The 18025-nt window shown below is 44.0% G+C and overlaps 1 protein-coding gene across 1 annotated transcript; it reads right to left on the bottom strand.

Annotated features, from left to right (window-relative positions):
* Positions 1-15726: 15726 nt before the first annotated feature.
* LOC144246537 (serine/threonine-protein kinase pim-1-like) lies at positions 15727-18025 on the bottom strand. The gene is made up of 6 exons (XM_077784450.1): positions 17779-18025; positions 17208-17311; positions 17065-17115; positions 16400-16766; positions 16018-16194; positions 15727-15830 (listed from the first exon to the last, which is right to left on the bottom strand). The coding sequence occupies exons 1-6, from the start codon at positions 18023-18025 to the stop codon at positions 15727-15729; spliced, it is 1050 nt and encodes a 349-aa protein (XP_077640576.1).

Genomic DNA, 18025 nt, shown 5'->3' on the forward strand with positions numbered 1-18025 from the left:
ATGTTGTTAATTAAAAAAGACAAGCCCCAAGCATTGCTTTCAGACTGTTTTATCTGCTGCGAGGAGGGGTCAGCCCCTTACTCAGCACCAGTGAAAAGATATCCTCCAAGAGGTGAGGAGCTGTTAACACTGTTCCTGTGCTGCAGAACTTGGTTTTTTCCAGCTCTGGTCACCAGTCAGTGCTCCTCAGGAATGTGTTTGGAGGCAACCTCCAGGGAAAGCTGCATTTGGGTTCCAGATTGATGAGGCAAAGCACCAGACCTTAGCATTTCCTTAGTCCATCACAATGGCGCCTGCAACACCTCAGTTCACCACTGTGCTGGCAGATGGATAAAACAAAGCTGGAGCTTAATTTATTGGTAGTGGAGAGAAGAGATCTCTGCTCCTTCATCTGCAGTATTCTGTGAATTATATGCTTATGCAAGGTGAAATGCTGAATCTTTCTATGCACTGTGATTTACAATGCATTTGCTACTAACAGACAAGGAAGATTTGCCAATTTTCAGTCGTACACCTTCTATATAGAAGCTGGGAATATTTTTTGGCTTTAGTGGCAAGGTTCAAATTTATCTGGAAATGAAATGTAGGATAATATTATGCAGCACCCACATGTGTGGCCTTTTGAGGAAAAGAAAAGTTTCTTATTCTTGTCACAAGAAATAAATGATTTGCCATTAGAAGTGGAGTTGCTTCTATCAAACAAACAAAAAAATCTGGCAGTAAAAAATCCTGCTTCTGCCATCCTATTGGGACAAATAGTGAGTGTGGAGGTGACAGCCAGTGCAGGGAACGTACCAGTTTTTTCTCATGGGTTGGCATCAATTACTCGGGGCACAACACTATGTCACTGAGGGAGCATTATGTGGCATTTTTCTAGGTTAAAAGGTCACTATTTCACTGTTAGTTCTTAATTTATGAATATCAGCACCAAATATGAGGGTAAAGGATTATCCTAAACAGAGGATTATGCCAGTGACAGATCAGCTGTGTGGAAGTTGCAGTGATTTTGCTGCTGATAAGAAAAGCTATTAGTGTAAAGACAAAGGTCAGCTTGGAATCAGGATGCTGTTGAGTGACATTCAAGAAAAAATGAAAGCTGAAATGAAGCTCTATACTGGTATAACCTGGTGTAAGTGTAACTTTAGGTTGCCATTGCAGTGAATCATTTTGGCCATTCAAATTTTTCACCTTTTCTTCATCTGTAAAGTTCAAGTCAGCTCATAGAACACAGATTTTCTTCACAAAAAACCAAAAAAAACCAAAAGGCTGCATCATCAGAACCCTTTTGGTTAGAAGACAGTGGGAAGTGTACTCTAGGAGTAATTTAAATTCTTTGATTTACACATCTATCTTTTGACTCAGCCAAGAGCCTCAGTCAATCTTATGTGTAAATCAAAGAATTTCAGACTGAGAATTTGGATTGAATTTTGGAAGTCCTCAGACAAAAGCAGATTTTACTAGAGATACATTAAATCCATTATGGCATCTATACTGTTTCTGTTTCTTCAGAAAGAGACTGATCAACCTTTTGTTTTATATTTTTGGGGGGTTTGTGCTTTTTGCTTTTTTTTTTAATGACCATGTCGACTTTTGAATGTGAAATAGCAGGCATTTTTCTTTAAAAACCAGCAATATAAACACTGCTATTTTTGTGGCTGTAATTCCTTGAACCTATAATCATTCCCCTAACTTGCTATGGATGTTGTACATTCTGCAAGTGGCACTCAAGTTCTTCCATCAGATTTTCTAAAGTAGGAACTGATGAGGGAAATTCTGGGGAGAGGGTTTCAGCTGGGGTAGAGTTCATTTTCTGTGCAGTGGCTGGTGTGGGGCTGTGTTTGGATTTGTGCTGAGCACAGGGCTGGTCACACAGAGATGTTTTTGTTGTTGTTGCTGCACAGAGCCAAGGCTTCTCTGCTTTTTGTGAGCTCCACTGTGAGGGAGCTGGGGGTGCCTGGGAGGGAGGGAGGGGACACAGCCAGGACAGGTGACCCCAGCTGACCAAAGGGACATTCCAGGCCATGTGGCATCATGCTCAGTAAGTGTAAAGGGAATGAGGAAGAGGGGGACATTTGGGGTGATGGTGTTCATCTTCCCAAGCCACCGTTATCTGTGATGGGACCCTGCTCTCCTGGAGAAGGCTGAACTCCTGCCTGCCCTTGGGAAGCAGGGAATTAATTCCATTTTTTTCTTTCTTTCTGTGTGTGTGGCTTTTGCTTTCCCTATAAAACTGTCCTTATTTCACCCCATGAGTTTTCTACCTTTTATTTTTTCCATTCTCTCCCCGAGCCCACTGATGGGGAAGTGAACCAGGGAGCTTGACTGATGGCTGGAGTTAAACCATGAGAGATAGAAAGGTTTAAAATATATGTTTTTCTTTGATACAGTATGTCTGAAAAATCAGATGGACCACTTTATTTGGATAATATACTTGAAAAAATTGCTGGGAAACCAAATGCTTTTAATATTGTGCTAAACTGAAATGTAAAGTACACGAGATTGTATTGTGGCTTGTCTAGATACACAGCAGGTTCATTGTATTTTTCTTGATTTTTAACACCAATATTACTCCTGGAGTATACATCCCATTGCCTGCTGTCCAAGAGGATTCTGATGATGCAGCCTTTTGTTTTTTTGATGAAGGAAATCTGTGTTCTATGAGCTGACTTGGACTTTACAGATGAAGAAAACATGAAAAACTGCATTTGGCCAAATGTCTGGAGCATTATTTGTGGTTTACTTGTATGGTGGACAGCTCTATTCACACCTTGCATGTACAGAGCACTAAGCTTCTAAACTCCTTTGGTACATGGACAACCAGCAATGGTTTGTTTGGGTTTTCTTATATGAAATGTTTTTGAACAGCAGTACCTATAAAATTCACTGAGTGGAACACAGAGAATTGCTTATCCATTTTAATTCCTGAGCTCAGTTTACATTTTCATCAGATTAAATCAGGAATAACTTGGCTAAGACCAAACATCCAAAGTGGAATAAACAAAACTTACAAAAAACCTAGAATTGAAGGGACAGTCTCATGCTTGGAGTAAAGTTATTTACTAAGTTGCTTACCTGAAGAATATTTAAATTTGTTGTTATTGCTTGTTTTTTTTTCTTCTGAGATCTGACCATAAGCTAAAGTTGCAACCCTTGCTGGTAGCTGGCATAAAGGAATTTATTTACCATGTTGCATTAACCTAAAAAAAGCAAACTTCTGTTCAGTTTTTCTTGAGATATTTGCCTTACTGTGTGGGGTGAGCTGGGGAATCTTGCCTTCACATGCTGTGGGTTTTTTGGTTTAGTGACAGATTTATAATAATGAACTTGAAAGCCTATATGGGAGATAGTGGGAGAGGAAGTGAAAGATATATGAAAAGCATTATTTGATTTTAAAACCGTGGAATTGCTTCCTTGTCTAATGAAGAATGTAATGAAAAGCGTTAAGAAGCTGTTGCTTCCTCAAGGCTGTGGAAGAGAATGGAAGGGGCTTTGCCCTCTTGTGAAGGGACAGGGGGTGGCTGTGCACAGAGCCCAGGAATGAGGGGCAGGGATGGGTCAGAGGACAGGAGGAGCTGTCTGGGAGGAGGGCAGCACACGGCAGCAGCCCTGCAGTCAGCTGGGCAGCCTAAACACAGCTCAGTGCCACCGGGGCACTCCGACAGTCTCTTCTCTCCCACGAGTTCAGGGGCTTGCTTTACAGCAGCTCCTCATTCCTTGGCAACTGGGGCTGCATGTTGAGTGTGATTTTTAGATGTCCTACGTTTCTTGATGGCAATGAGCCTTTTTTCCTAAAAAATCCAAATTCTATTTAGGGTAGGAGTTTTTTTTTTTCTGAAGTTCCATTCTGCAGAAGTGGAATAACTGCAAAAAGGTGCTAAGTTTGTGAGGCACCATCTTCCTTGTCATGGACTAATTTTTATTCTCTTTTCCTCTTCATTTCTGTAAGATTTTTGCAGTGTTTTTGTTTGTTTATGCTGTTTGGGGATTTGAAAAAAATTACTTTCTTTTAATTCCAAAATATCTAGTAAGCACTCAGCGTGTCCCAGTGCTCGAGGTTTGGTCAGGCTTAGCCATTTGCTGACTGCCAATAAAAAAAACACAGGGGGTTGGCAAGATTATTGACAATGCCTTTTGCACTGCGAGCACAGAAATAACAAACTGGGCATTGCCCTTCCTGCTGTATGATTGGAAAAATCACGTGTGAATTTATACAAAACAACAAACCAGCTGCTGTCAAATTGGAGCTCAACCCACAACCTCACTTACATGAAATGCTTCAGATGGTCCTAAAACAGCTGCATAAACATAATGCAAGTGATGGCTTGAGAGGATATCATGCATGTAATTTCATAACTTTCTGTTGCAATTATTCTAAATTATAATATGGAAAAAAAAGGGTATTTGACTTGAGTTTTTCTTCACTAGATGGAGTTAAAGAGAAAATAATGGCAGTCTGAAACCATGCGGGCAGGAAGTCCAACAGGTCACCTTCATTGCTGGTAGGATTGACAATTCAAGACAGAAGCACAGCTGAGGAAGGGATAAGTTGGGAATTCTTTGTTTAGGTGCTTTAAGTGCTGGAAAGAATAGTAATTTATTTACTATATATTTATAGTAATATTTTTATTTGTAATAATATATTTATTTTTATTTATGTATAGTAATAGATATATTTTTGTATTTATAGTAGTATTTATTTATATATTGTGCAAGGCTTATGCACATTAAGGCAGTTCAGGGATTCTACAGACGTGATGCTGCCTTTCAAACAACTTGGCCTGCAGGAATGTTTCACTTTGACACAGCTGGAGGAGCACTGGTGACACATGTTTGACTAGTGAACCTCCCTGTAAAAAGTTATTTTTTCATCCACTGGCATAAGTCAACTGCATGAATGGTTAATGGTCAGAAATTACTTTTATTAGGCTGAAAACAAATGCCAGGGCAGTCACAAATGGTTGTTTTCAAACCTTGCACTCCACAAAGGATTTTTGTTTTGAATGTAACAACTGCAGTTTCTTGGAGGGCTATTGTTTGATCATAGTGCTAATTTTTGATCATAGCACTCTTTTCCCATGAAACAAAGAGAAGATGTTCCCACAGAACAGGATATAATGCTTGAAAAAATATTCCTTTCAGGTATGCAGAAATGATTCAGATTGATTCAAATGAGTGAAAAGAATAACAGGAACCTGTACAGAAACATTACAGAAGCAGAGCCATTATTCTGTTCACTCAGCCTGATGAATTTGTGTTTTGCCATTTATTTTAAGTTCATCAATGAGCATAAATAAACCGTATTTTAACTGAAATTTCAATTATCAGCCTAGAAAAATGTATCAGAGGTTCTGCATTGCTAATGCTTACAGTAAAAAGGTGTGTTTGAAGAGTGAGAAATTCAGTTCTTGACTAGGGTGCTGTCATAGATGTTTGGATTTTTAAACACCAGTGGGACCCTTCTGTTCAAGTGGCTTGACCTGTGTTACTTGGAGCAGGCATTTTTGATTAATAAATCATTGTGGAGTTTGTAATTCCTGCTTGAGCTATAGCAGCTCTATTTGGAAAAAAAGTCTGTTTCTGAAAGAAATATTTCTGATGCTGAAGAATCTTGAGTATATGGGGCCAACAATTAATCACGGCTGCTATTATTCTTCTCTTTTAGTCAGAGTTTTCCTAGCTTTGGCTTTTGGAGATTGCAACCTAGTTAGACCTTTTGTTTCTGGATTAAAGATCAGTTGCTTATTAGAAGATTTTCCTTGTGTAAATGTCTGCTGGTCTCTTATGAATTCTCTCTCTGTGCCAGCTGAGACAACACATTGATTAGAGCCTTTCCAGGCTTGTGGGCAGGACTTACCTTTCCCACAGTGGATGACTTATTGGGATCTTCTTCTGGGCTTTTATTACTTAAATATCTGTTAAAGCAGCAGGAGCTACATGGGGTAGTTTCAGTTCTTTGCACTGATTCACTCTCATCACTGCATCTCCTCAGGATATTTGGTGTTCGTATAAAACAAGCTTTGCTCTAGGAATTAACTTTCTGGATTTTACTAATCATTACCTCCAAATAATGTGGGTTTCTTAGGCTGTGGATGAAGTTGCCAGCTTAAAAGTGAGCTGCATCTTGGGCATTAACTTATGTTTGATAATATTAGCATTTAAGGGGCTTTTGTAACTGATATGGCCCAAGTCTCTCACTTGTTACAGTGATACCAGTGCTACCAGTGGTATTATATCTACTCAGTTTCTTCCAGTCATTGATAAAAACAGCAGCACTGGCCCAAGGTCTCTCAGACTAAAATATGCCTCATAAATAACTCCACATATTTAACATATTTTAACATATTTAACATATTAACATATTTGTGATCTCTCATCACTGGTTTTCAGCCTTTGTGGTGAACTCATTAATTTCTGTGTAGTGTCACCATGGAAATGCCATGTTTTAAAGAAAATATGCAGTCACATGTGTTCCAGACCATGATTATTATCAGCTTTCTTACCTTTTCAGTATTTTAAGAAGTTTGCCAAGCTCTGCTTTCCACTTAGCTTTGTTGGTTATTTTTAATTCTTCTGTTGTGCTGTAGTCCTCTGTGCATAGACTACCTGGTTGTGATTTAGCTTTGCAGTGATGTTGTTCTGACTAACCTGTGATGCCTTGGACTGGCTACCTGGAACAGAGGCTAGACAAGATTAAGAGAATAAAAGTGGGTATTTATTGAAGGTCTTCAATTGGCACACCTTGGGCAGTCAGAAGCCTCTGAGATAGAAGACAGTCACGAGTTCTTCATACAATTGCAAGTTTGGTCCAGTAATAACCGGAGGTTAATCCTCCAATTACAATTTTATGTAATGAAGTAATTTACTCCAAGTTTGTCCCTGCTAATTCTCTGTTGTTTACATCTCTAGGGGCCTGAGACAATGAGGTGGCCTTGCATTTCAAGCCTAGAGAGAAATTGTCATGTCTGAATAAAACGGGAGAACAGCAGATGACAGACCATAGAGTTTTAGAGTTATACAGCAAAACAGTGCAGGATCTGAAAAATATAAAAGCTGCATCCTAAAGCATCACCTGTAGTTAATTGGATCATTTATTATTCACCATTTTAAGTTTCACATGTTGCCTGGAGAGTGGCAGTGTAGAAAACACTTCTCCTTCATGATAAGGGAGTTGTATCTAATTTCTTTCCACTACATCTATGGTTGTGGGAAACTAAGGGTTGGAAAATAAAAACCAGAGCAAGGAAATACAAAACCAAACCAAACCCAAAGGATGGAGCCAAGCAAAGCTTTATCTATATTAGTAAATGTGGTGGCTGTAATTCCTTTCAAAAGGCTCATGTGGTCTAACTAAATGTTAATACACGGATGTGTGATGGCGTTTGGCCTTCCCAAAGTGGCTGTGGCTCTTGGATTCTCTACTCTATGAAACAGGATGGAGTTACTGTGCTGATAAATTTGTGTGCTGGTCTCTGAAGGCAGTGACCACACTGCCTTGGGAGAATGTGGGAGTCCAGGGCTTCCCTGTGGCTGCCCTGGCAGGTCTGGGACCCTGGCAGGGGTCAGGAACCCCCCTGGACAGAGCCCCCAGAGACACTGGCTGTGATCTCTGTCCATGGAAAAGAGTTTTCAATCTTACAGGATGAATTACAAGCTCTGAGTGTTTGATATCAGTAATAATTAAGTGTGGCATGGGTGCCAAAGTAAAATTTTAGGATTCTAGATTAGGGGCTCAAAGGGGACAAGATGGAGGAAATTGGGTGTGTCTTGTCCTTTTTCTCCTTCTTCATGCCCTCCATGTCTCACTGTGGTGTTGGCATTTTTCTGTTGGTTCAGGCTGGGGACACACTGTCCAACGTAGGTGACAGATATTGGCACGTTATTGTAAATCCAGCCCAGGGAGTTTCTGGTATTTAATGTTTGTCACATCCCACTGAGGGCAGAGCCCCACACGCTGCCCTGCAGGACAGAGCTGGGCAGGGCAGCAGAACATGTGAGAGATAAACAGAATAAACAACCTTGGAACCAGCACAGACCAGTTATGGCTTCTGCTTTGGCAGGGGTCTGAGAGACAGAGACTTTTTACAATCTCAGAATCATCAATACCTCAGATTCTGACAGGAGAACAGGCTCCTGGCATGTATTAAATGTTAATATTAAATGTCCTCACCCATACATTGGGATGGGGCTTTCAGAAGGAAAGGGGTTGCTTCAAAAGCAAGGTACCAGTTCACATTTCTGCTGTGCTGTGTGAGAGACATTGTGTTACCAAATATACCTAGTGGGTTTGGATCCCTCTGAATTCTGTACATAAATCAAAAAATTACTTTTTCTGTGCTTTAGTCAAGTTCAAATGTTCTGAGACCAAACTTTAGCTTGAAATATATCTCTGCTAACTCTTTTAGTGGATGAGAGTGGTCGTGGCATGTTTTGCAGTCCCAAACCAAAACATATTTTCTTACGGATGTTGAGGTGCACTCTGAATAATTCATGAACTGATTATTTATTTATGACAGTTATGGTTTCATTAAAAATGGCACTACCTGCTGGGCAGCACAACTATGCTTTTAACAGTTTTTATCAGGCTGTTAAAATTATACAGATGATGAATATTTCAATAGTGAGAAAGAGCAAAGCATTTAACAAACTATATTGGTTTGAGAATCTTATGCTGCCTGAAATGGCAATGCCTGTTAATTTGTGTAAATAAATAAGGTGCTTACTAGGATGGGGAAATTAAAGTTTCCCAAAGCAATTTCAGCAACTCAGAAAGGTGACTTCTTTGAAAAGCTAAATCAGTGTTAAGAGATCATTTTAGTCTGCACTGAATGTAACAAAATGAATTTTTCAGAGGAGCAGACCCAACCAGAGGGAAAGTGAAATATCTTAATGATGTTTAAGTTATTCTTCTCTCCAACCCTAATCAATAACGTGGTTAGTGCACACTGGTAAAAATGATGAGTTTTAGGTATGGATAGCCTATTTGTTATTCATTGAATATGATTGGATTTGTGAGTATTGGTTGTAATTACAAAAAGAATTTTTGTTTGTGAATTTGCTTGGTGTAGTTTTAAGGATTTCCACTTGGTGGAGCTTTATGATTGAATTTTTAATATGTAAAGTTCTAAATATTTGTGATTCAGACTTAACTTCTTCACTGTAATGAAAAAAAATAACTTGTGAAAATGAAATGAAGAGTAAATGTTAGGTATTTATTGTTCTCTTTCACTTGGATCTTGGATCAATGATTTTTTTACAAGGTATCATTATGCTATTTGAGACATCACTTAATACAATTAGTTTTAATAATTTGAAAACAGGATGGCATAATAGCGCTAATAGGTATTGATATGTATATTCTATTCACAAGTTAACATTTCCCCTCTGTAAATATGTGTATAGGTATACATATATATGTAGATTTAAAAAAACCCTCCATCATTCTTAGTTAAACTAGTGAAATAGTGCAAAATTAGCTTTTATTCTTACTGCACAGAGGTTTATTAAATTCTGAAGGATCCTAACAACTTTTAGAAATTACTTTCTCAGAATAAAATGCCTGAAAAGATAGATGACTTCACAGTAGAATATAAGGAGGGACAATGTATAAGGTTTCTGTCCTTGGAAGGACTCAAAATTATACTGGACAAGCCAGAGGACTGGACCGAGTATCTTTTGGTGACCCTTTCAACCTAAATTTTTCTGTGATTCTGTAAAGAAAACTTTTACCTGTGATTTGTGATAACAGACACACGGTCACGAACTTGATGGTGTCAGTTTTTTTGGGAGTGATTGATTTGTTAAGTGGAAGATCTTGGAGCAAGTAGCATTTTGATAGCACTGAGGATAATTCAGTTTATAAACAAGGAGAGGGCTGTCTCCTGGGAGCAATTAATATGCAGTGTGTGATGGCATCGCTTTACCCATCATGAAAATATATCTGCATAAAATGTAGCAACATTTCAGCAGCCGTGGCAGGTAATGAGCAAGGTCCTCCACACATCTCTGCAACCTACAAGAGAATTGCTGTGGGAGAATTCAGCTCGCCCTTATGTACATGAGAGAGAATTTGAAGAGAATGGTGCTGCTTGCATCTTTCCACCCCAGGCTTCCCATCAATTTTTCCCATTTTATGAGAGACTTCCACTCCTTGTGTCTCTGATTCAGCCTAGTCTCCGATTTCCCAGACTTCTGAGTTGTTACTTTGTCTTCTCAGAGTTCAATATAATTTTTCTCAGATAGTGTTTTGGATTACTTCTAATATTTGCAGTATAAATTAAAAAAACAAAACTTTTTTTTTACTGTGACTTACCAGTAAAAGGACAAAGGAAAATTTAATGCTCTATAATAATTAGATATAAATCTGACAACACATTCTCTTTGTTTTCCTTTACCCTGTTTGTCTCTAAGGTGGCCAAAATTTATATGTATAGATCCAAGAATTTTAATTAAAAACCCAAACAAACAAGCAAAATCACCCCAACAAACCAAGGAAAATCACCCAAAAAAGCACCCCTCAAAAAACCCCAAGCAAACAAAAAAATCCCATCGAACAGAAATAAACAAGGGTTGGGTTGTTTTTGTCTTAATCTTTCAAAATTAAAGGCAGCTGTTTCCAAATATTCTTGGCTTTAAAATCTGAAGTAATATATTGGAAAGGAGGGCTAATAATTATAAAAAATTAATTCCTGCTTCGATAATAATGAGAAAAAATACAAATGGTTAACAATAATTAAACAAAAATTATAATAAAATAATAAAATAAATAAATAATAAAAATTAAAAATAAAACAATGCAGAAAATTAATAACATAAAATTAATTACAATAAATACAAAACAAATACAATAATAATGAAAAATAATAAAACCACTAATACAAATAATTTTCAATTGTGTGGTAGAAAGCATGGGCTGCAAACATGAAAAATCCATGCAGCAGGTAGCAGACCTCCCCCAAACCCCGAGTGGGTAGGAAAGTGTCTTGGCAGGCTGACAGCTTGAATGTCTGACAGCCAGACATTCAAGCTCCCTTCCCCTTCCCCTTCCTGCACAAAAAGAAAAACGTGTGAGTGGAGTAGCTTCCTGAGGGAAGATATTTAGAGGAATAAATAGCTTTTGAGGCCAAACTTCTGTTTACAAAATACAGCTCTGTAGTACATTTATGTGTGTTATGTATTTCTATATGTAACCAAGTAGTTTAAGATAAATAATTCATAAATGTTGTAATTAAAAGCTGTTGCTAGGGTGATGTGTGGGGGATAGAAACACTTTTCTGATATTTCTCTGCTCTCCTCATGCTTCTGAAGATACACAAGTGTGGTTCTTTCTCAGGCATTGTTGACATGGTTGAAGTGCAGTCAGTTTCATTGAATAAGAATTAGTTTCCTTGAAATTCCTAATATTTTAGTGTAGTGGGTTGACTTCAGTCACTTCTGTGGCTGTCCATGTTCCCCCACAGAATAGCTTTGAGAGAGCTCGCAACAGTCATGAGACATTCCACCAAAATTCGAGAGCCATGCACCAACAATTTCAGATCCCCGTGAATAATGCACAGGAGATTGTTCCAGCCTGCCTTCAATGTAGTCATTATGGGCCTGGCCTAGGACTTGGTACAAATCCAAGGGGTCTGAAAGCTTTAGAGTTGTGGCAGATGGATGTAACTCATGTTCCCGAGTTTGGTAGGCTGAAATATGTCCATGTCGCTGTAGACACTTATTCTAGATTTATTTGGGCCACAGCACAAACAGGGGGAAAGGCTCTGCATGTGAAAAGGCATTTATTTGCCTGCTTTGCAGTAATGGGTGCACCTGTAGAAATCAAAACTGATAATCCTCCATCTTACGTTAGTCAACAAATTGCTACATTTATGCAGAGGTGGGGGGATCCCTCACTCATTTACAGGTCAAGCCATTGTAGAGGGCCAACCATACCCTGAAAGAATACATAGCAAAACAAAAGCAAAGTGATGAAACCAATATGTCTAATTGATTGTCAGAAGTATTGTTTGCTCTAAGCTATTTGTGTTTAGCAGAAGGCAGAGAAGAACCTGCGGCTGTATTACACCACCAAGCAGTGAAAGAAGGAAGACCACAAGCAATTCCAGGACTTTAAGTTTATCACAAGGACATGTGGACGGGCGAATGGCAAGGGCCAAGTCTGGTGTTGTTTAATTGCAGAGGTTATATGTGTGTTTCAAGAGGTACTGGTCCAGTTTGGGTGCTGAGCAGATTCACCCATGTGAGTCCAAAGGCAGAGATACCAACCTGCAGTGATAATAATGTCGATGATGACAATTTGCCTAGAACATCCCGTGATAAATCCAGTTCTGATGAGAATTAACTTTGTAGAGTACAGAGAAATAAGTTAGATTATCATAAGTGTGAAATTAGAAGTTAGTTTAGTATAAGTTATAGTTTATGTTTAGAATAAGTTTGTTCCTTTTATGTTAAACAAGGCATTCAAGAACATGAGAAATATGTGGTGGGTCACAGTGTTTCTATTAAGTAGTGTTTTAGTAATTGAAGTATCTGGAATCCTTGACATTGACAAGAGAGAAAACATGTGGATCACTTGGGCCAAACAAACTAGGTAAGATTCATTCTGCCTGTCGTTAGCTACACCATCTAATCCTTTTCGTATTGTTTAATTGGAGTTCCATTTGGTTCCATGGCAGACTTTAAAACTTGGACCTGAGCTCAAATAAATCCAAAAAGCACACTGGGAGCGCAAGCTGTTGCCTTTGTGCAAAATCTTAAATTTATTGATGTCAGTCTTCAAGAATTTGATCTTTTGGGTTCTGTCCCAGGAAATTATTGCTTGATATTTGGACCTTATGCTATAAAACCAACTCAAGAAAAAAGACAGTTAACAGATGACAGCACTTGGTTGTCTCCCAGATCACCATTGTATTATAATTACTCAGAATACTGTAACAACTGGACTCAATCTGTGACACCGTCAAGAGGTGGTGTGGGAAAACTGCCCCCAGGAACCTTCCTCATTTGTGGGGACCGAGCCTGGTCTGCAGTACCTCAAAATGGTAGGGGAGGTTCATGTTACATTGATAAATTAATGCTTTTTGCTCCCACCATTCATCAAGTTCTTGGATTGCCTCAGAAGACTCAATGAGCCAAATGCAGTGTTCTCCAACTAGACCCCGATTGTAAAGTTCAAGTGTCATTATGGGGGTGCACCTCTGTAGTACTAGACTCAATTTTCTCCCCAGGACTTGGTTCAGCGCAAGCTCTCACACAATTGAGAACCCTAGCCTGTTGGACAGGAAAGCAAATTAATATCACATCTAAACTGATAACTCAGCTTGCTGCAGATGTAGATAGTACCCATCACGTGGATCTGCAAAACAGAGCTGCCATTGATTTCCCTCTTCTAGCACAAGGACATGGGTATGAGGAATTTGAAGGCATGTGTTGCATAAATTTGTCTGACCATTCCCAATCAATTTGCAAACAGTTAACGCAATTGAAGGACAACATGAAGAAACTTGTAGTAGTAGACACTCCATTTGATAAATAACTGGCTCAATTCTCTAGGTTTTGCTGGTTGGATCAAAGATTTAATTTGTTTTGGTATTGTGTTTTTTCTTATCTCTATAATTATTTTAGCTATTATACTGTGTTTATTACAGTGTATGCAGAAGATAGTGCACTGTGCCTTCGCATCAGCCTGGGTAGCTCAAAAAGAAAGAGGGAATTGTTGTAGCATTCTGAGAGAAAGAGGGTATGATTTATGTCTGGAATGAGATTTGAGCTACTCCAGTCTAGGCCTCAGGTATGGACCTTGTGAGGCCTTCAACCCGTTGACACAGTCAGAAATTAAGAGCTTGTGGCGCAGTTAGAAATTGTATTAAGGTGTGATGTGAAACACTGGGCTTTCTGGTGTGAAGCAGTATAGGTTTATAGTGTGAAGTTTAGTCCACCTTAAGACGAAGACAAACAATGTTAGCTTACCAATGAGAGTGCCTTTGTAAACCGTAAACTACATTGAAGTGTATATAAACTGCCATCTTCTAACTAATAAATGGAGAATGTTTGATTAATCTTATTGGTTCCATCTATATTTGTCCAGTCCAGCTTTCCTGTCTGGTGAGGTCCTTGGCTTTGTGAATTTCTGTTTCTTCCTACTTGTGATTACAATTTACTGGGAAGGGATTTGATGGCTAAAATGGGAATGTCAATTATGACTGTGAAATCTGGTAAGGAAGCTGCCGCCCTTGTAGCTTTGTGTCAGATGTCTGAGAAGGCCAAGGCTGAAGTAAACCCAGAGGTGTGGGCAGTCCCACAGAAATGTGGAAAACTAGATATGGAACCTCTCCAAATCACTTTGAAGCCACCAGGACAAGTGGTGTCTAGAAAGCAATACGCTGTTTCAAAGGAGAGAAGGAAAGGGGTTCCAGCCTGTTACTGAGCTCCTGTTCAAGGCAGGTCTTTTGGAGCCACGGCTGTCTCCCTGGAACACTGCTATGCCTGCCAGGTAAGAGCCTGTCAGAATCTGAAAGAATTTTGAAGTGTTAAAAAGCAGATGACTGAGCCTCCTGCCCTAGCCCAGACAGGGAAAAGAAATTGGAATTTTAATATGTGGATGTTGAACAGGAGCATGCCAAAGGAGTTCTAGTGCAAGAACACCACAGAGCTGTACTTGAAGACCGATGGTCCATGTTTGTAAAATGTTAAGCCCCTTGGCGAGGGGTGGCCCCATTGTTTGCACAATTGTGCGGTCACAGCATTAATTGTAATATAATTACAAACAAACAAAAAAAAAATAAAGTCACATCTTTAATTTTAACTGAAGACTGCAAAAGAATCTCTTATCCTTAAAACTTCGCGTCAAATGAAGTCTTTGTTAATTCTCCTGGAATGGGAGATTTAGAATTAAGAGGCAGAGGAGGCTTTAAGCCCATCTTGTGTTTAACTGGTCCCGGGGGAGGAGACCTGAAGGAAATTCATGACTGGATTCAGATAATAGATCTCTAGATGCCAAGGAGATATTCAAAGATCCGCCCTGGAGTTAATCTTTGGGATTTTCATTTTCCTGGAGCGGTAAATTAGGATGTTGCTGGAGGTTTCTGCTGGTGGTCCCAACAGGGCAGCCATTTGGTGCAGCCCATGAAGCTGGCATCACAGTCCATGTGGGGGTGTAGGACAGATCCTTGTGTTCTGCTTCTTTCCCTCTCCACTCCCCAGTGCCACCAGCTGCCCCGGGCAATGAGGGGGTTCCGGGCTGAGCGAGGGCAGTGCGAAGGTGCAGCAGCTCAAGGATCCACTCCCTGTGCACTTCCCGGGACAGGGCTGCCCTGGGCCTTGGCATGGACAGAGGGAGAGTCCCCCTTCTCTGCTCGGTCTGACCCTCCTGCCCCAGCCTCACTCGGTTCCATTCATGTGCCTCCTGTAAGCTACGCTCTCCACACAGATCCTGGTTCTGATCCTTGCATCCACAGCACTGTTTTTCCTGGAATTTAGCCAGGGCTTCCCCTCTGTAAGGGATAGGGATATGTAGGAGGAGTGTGGTGGGCTCTCTTCCACCACCATTAGCGATTTCAGGCCCTCAAGGGCTCCTGTGCCTCCCTTTTCCCCACCAATATTCCTCTTTAGCTGAAGTTACTGACAAGGACCAGCCTTGACAGACCAAAATGAGTTTGTTGTTTTATTTCTCGGGTCCTCAGCCCTGCGTGGGACTCGGTAAGTGGGTGCTGCAGAGGCTCCGGCAAGGCATCAAGAACGCCGGCCCTGCACCCAAGGGTGGCACGAGATCTCGTCCAGCTCCGGCCTGTCCGCAGGGTGCTTGGCCAAACACCATCGGATCAGGTGCTGGAGCTCTGGGGAGAGAAGCCAGAAAGCGCCGGTCAGCGGCAGAGTCTCCTGGCCAGCTGCCCCCGTCGGCACGGGCCCCTCCTGCGGCCGGCCCTGGAGGGCAGAGCCACGTCCCGCCGAGCTGCGTGAGGGCCGCGCCGGGCTGAGCGCTGCCAGCTGCCAAAGCCCGGCGTCTTGAGGCCAGACACCAACCTGGAGAGAGCTGCTGCCCGAAGGAGAGCTTGCCCAGCACGATGGCATGGTCGTCCTGGAAGGGGAGGCTCCCGCACACCATGACGTACAGCAGCACGCCCAGGGACCAGACGGTGGCCGCGTGGCCGTGGTAGCAGCCGAGCCAGATCCACTCGGGCGGGCTGTACGCGTGGGTTCCTAGGGGAGACGGGCGGCGCTGGCCGGGCGCAGGCTGCTGCCTTCCAGAGCCCGGCGCCAGCCTCCTGGCCGAGGCAGGGCCCGCACCCACGGCCACAGCTTCCCCCCGAGGCCACCCCGCATCCCCCGGCCGGCTGGCCAAAGGCACGAAACCATTCCGCGAGGCCAAGAAGGCACCGGGAGCAGGGCCCAGGCCATGGCTCACCGGCAAAGCCCGTGAAGGCCCGCTCCTGGAGGAAGGTGCCGCAGCCGAAGTCGATCAGCTTCAGGTCGCCGCTCTCCGGGTCCACCAGCAGGTTCTCCGGCTTGATGTCCCGGTGCAGGACGCCGCAGGCGGTGCAGTGCCGCACGGCCTCCAGCACCTGGCAGAAAAGCCAGCGCGCCTGCACCTCGCAGAGGCAGCCCTGCTCCTGCAGGAACTCCAGGAGATCCTGCGATGCCTCCGGGCGCTCCAGCACCAGCACGAAGCTGTCGGGCAGCTCAAACCAGTCCAGGAGCTGGATGATGTTGTGGCAGCCAGAGCCCACCTTCTCCATCAGCACCACCTCCAAGGGCACGCGGGTGCCGTCGGGCTGTCAGCGGGAGACAATCGGTGCCTCGGGCAGGCCTGCAGCTGCTGCTGCTGCTGCTGCTGCTGCAGCCCTGGGGCTGCGCTGCGCCCTGCCCGGGATGCCCCGGTGCCCCTGGCGCAGCCTCCCTGCCGCCTGCGCTGCCTCCCGCCCGGGGGATGCTCGGGGGCCCCTGCCCGGCCCCAGCACCGCTGTTGGCCGTGCCCGGGCCCGCGGGGCTGCGGCTCCGCACGCTGAGCCCGCCCCGGGATTCTCCCTGCCCGCCGCGCCCCGCTCTGTCCCGCTGGCCCCGCTCGCTCACCAGCTCGTCCCACTGCAGGACGCTCTCCCGGGCCACGCGTTTGATGGCCACCTGCGAGCCACGGAGAGAGGAGGGCTGAGCTCCAGCCCTGCCGCTCCCCGCCGCTGCCCCTCCTGCCCCGCCCGGCCGCGGCGGCCACTCACCGGGCTCCCGTCCGAGAGGCGGATGCCCGAGAAGACGGTGCCGAAGCCGCCGCTGCCCAGCTGCGGGCCCAGCAGGTACCGCTCCTGCCGCTGCCTCCTTTGCCCTGCGGCCGAGAGAAGCCGTCAGCCTTGCGCCCAGAACGCCCCGCAAGTGCCCGCGAGTGAAGCGGGCCGGGCCCCCGCGGCCGCCGCGCTCTCACCTGCTTCGTGCTGCGCGCCGGGCAGCGGCCACGGCCCTGCAGCCGCCGGGCTGGCGAGCGGCGGAGCCGGGCCGGGGCAGCGCGCACAGGCGGCTGCGGCAGCCCCGGGGCAGCGGGCCGGGGCGGCACCGTCGCTGTCCCCGGCGGCGTGGGCTGGGCTCCGCTCCTGCCGACGGCCGGGGCTGCAGCCCGAGCCTTGGCCCAGGGGAGTCCCGGGAGCGGCTGCAAAGCAGACAGGGCTTGTTCACGCCGTGCATCGCAGGCACTGCAAACAGCCGGCGACTCGGCTGCTCTCGGGGGCCCTGGCCTGGCCGGGCCGCGCCCCTGCATTGCCCCGGGGGAGCCTCAGGCAGCTCCTCGGGAGATCTCACCTGCTGCTAGAAAGCCCTTGGCGGCACTCGAGGGCTGTCTTGGGGCAGCTTCCTGCAGATGGAGGAGCCTCCGTAGCGTCTGGAGGCTCGTCTCCACCACCAGGCCCGGGCTGTCGCTGGCGGGCAGATCCGGCACAGCGTCCTGGCTGTCCTGGCCGCTCTGGGATGACCACTGCTGGCTCCAGGACACTGGCTGCCCCGCCAGCTGCTCCTGAGCGGGCTCCCCTGCATCGGGCTGGGCTCCCAT

This window comes from Lonchura striata, chromosome 6 (assembly GCF_046129695.1).
Source record: "Lonchura striata isolate bLonStr1 chromosome 6, bLonStr1.mat, whole genome shotgun sequence".
NCBI classification, from domain to species: domain Eukaryota; kingdom Metazoa; phylum Chordata; class Aves; order Passeriformes; family Estrildidae; genus Lonchura; species Lonchura striata.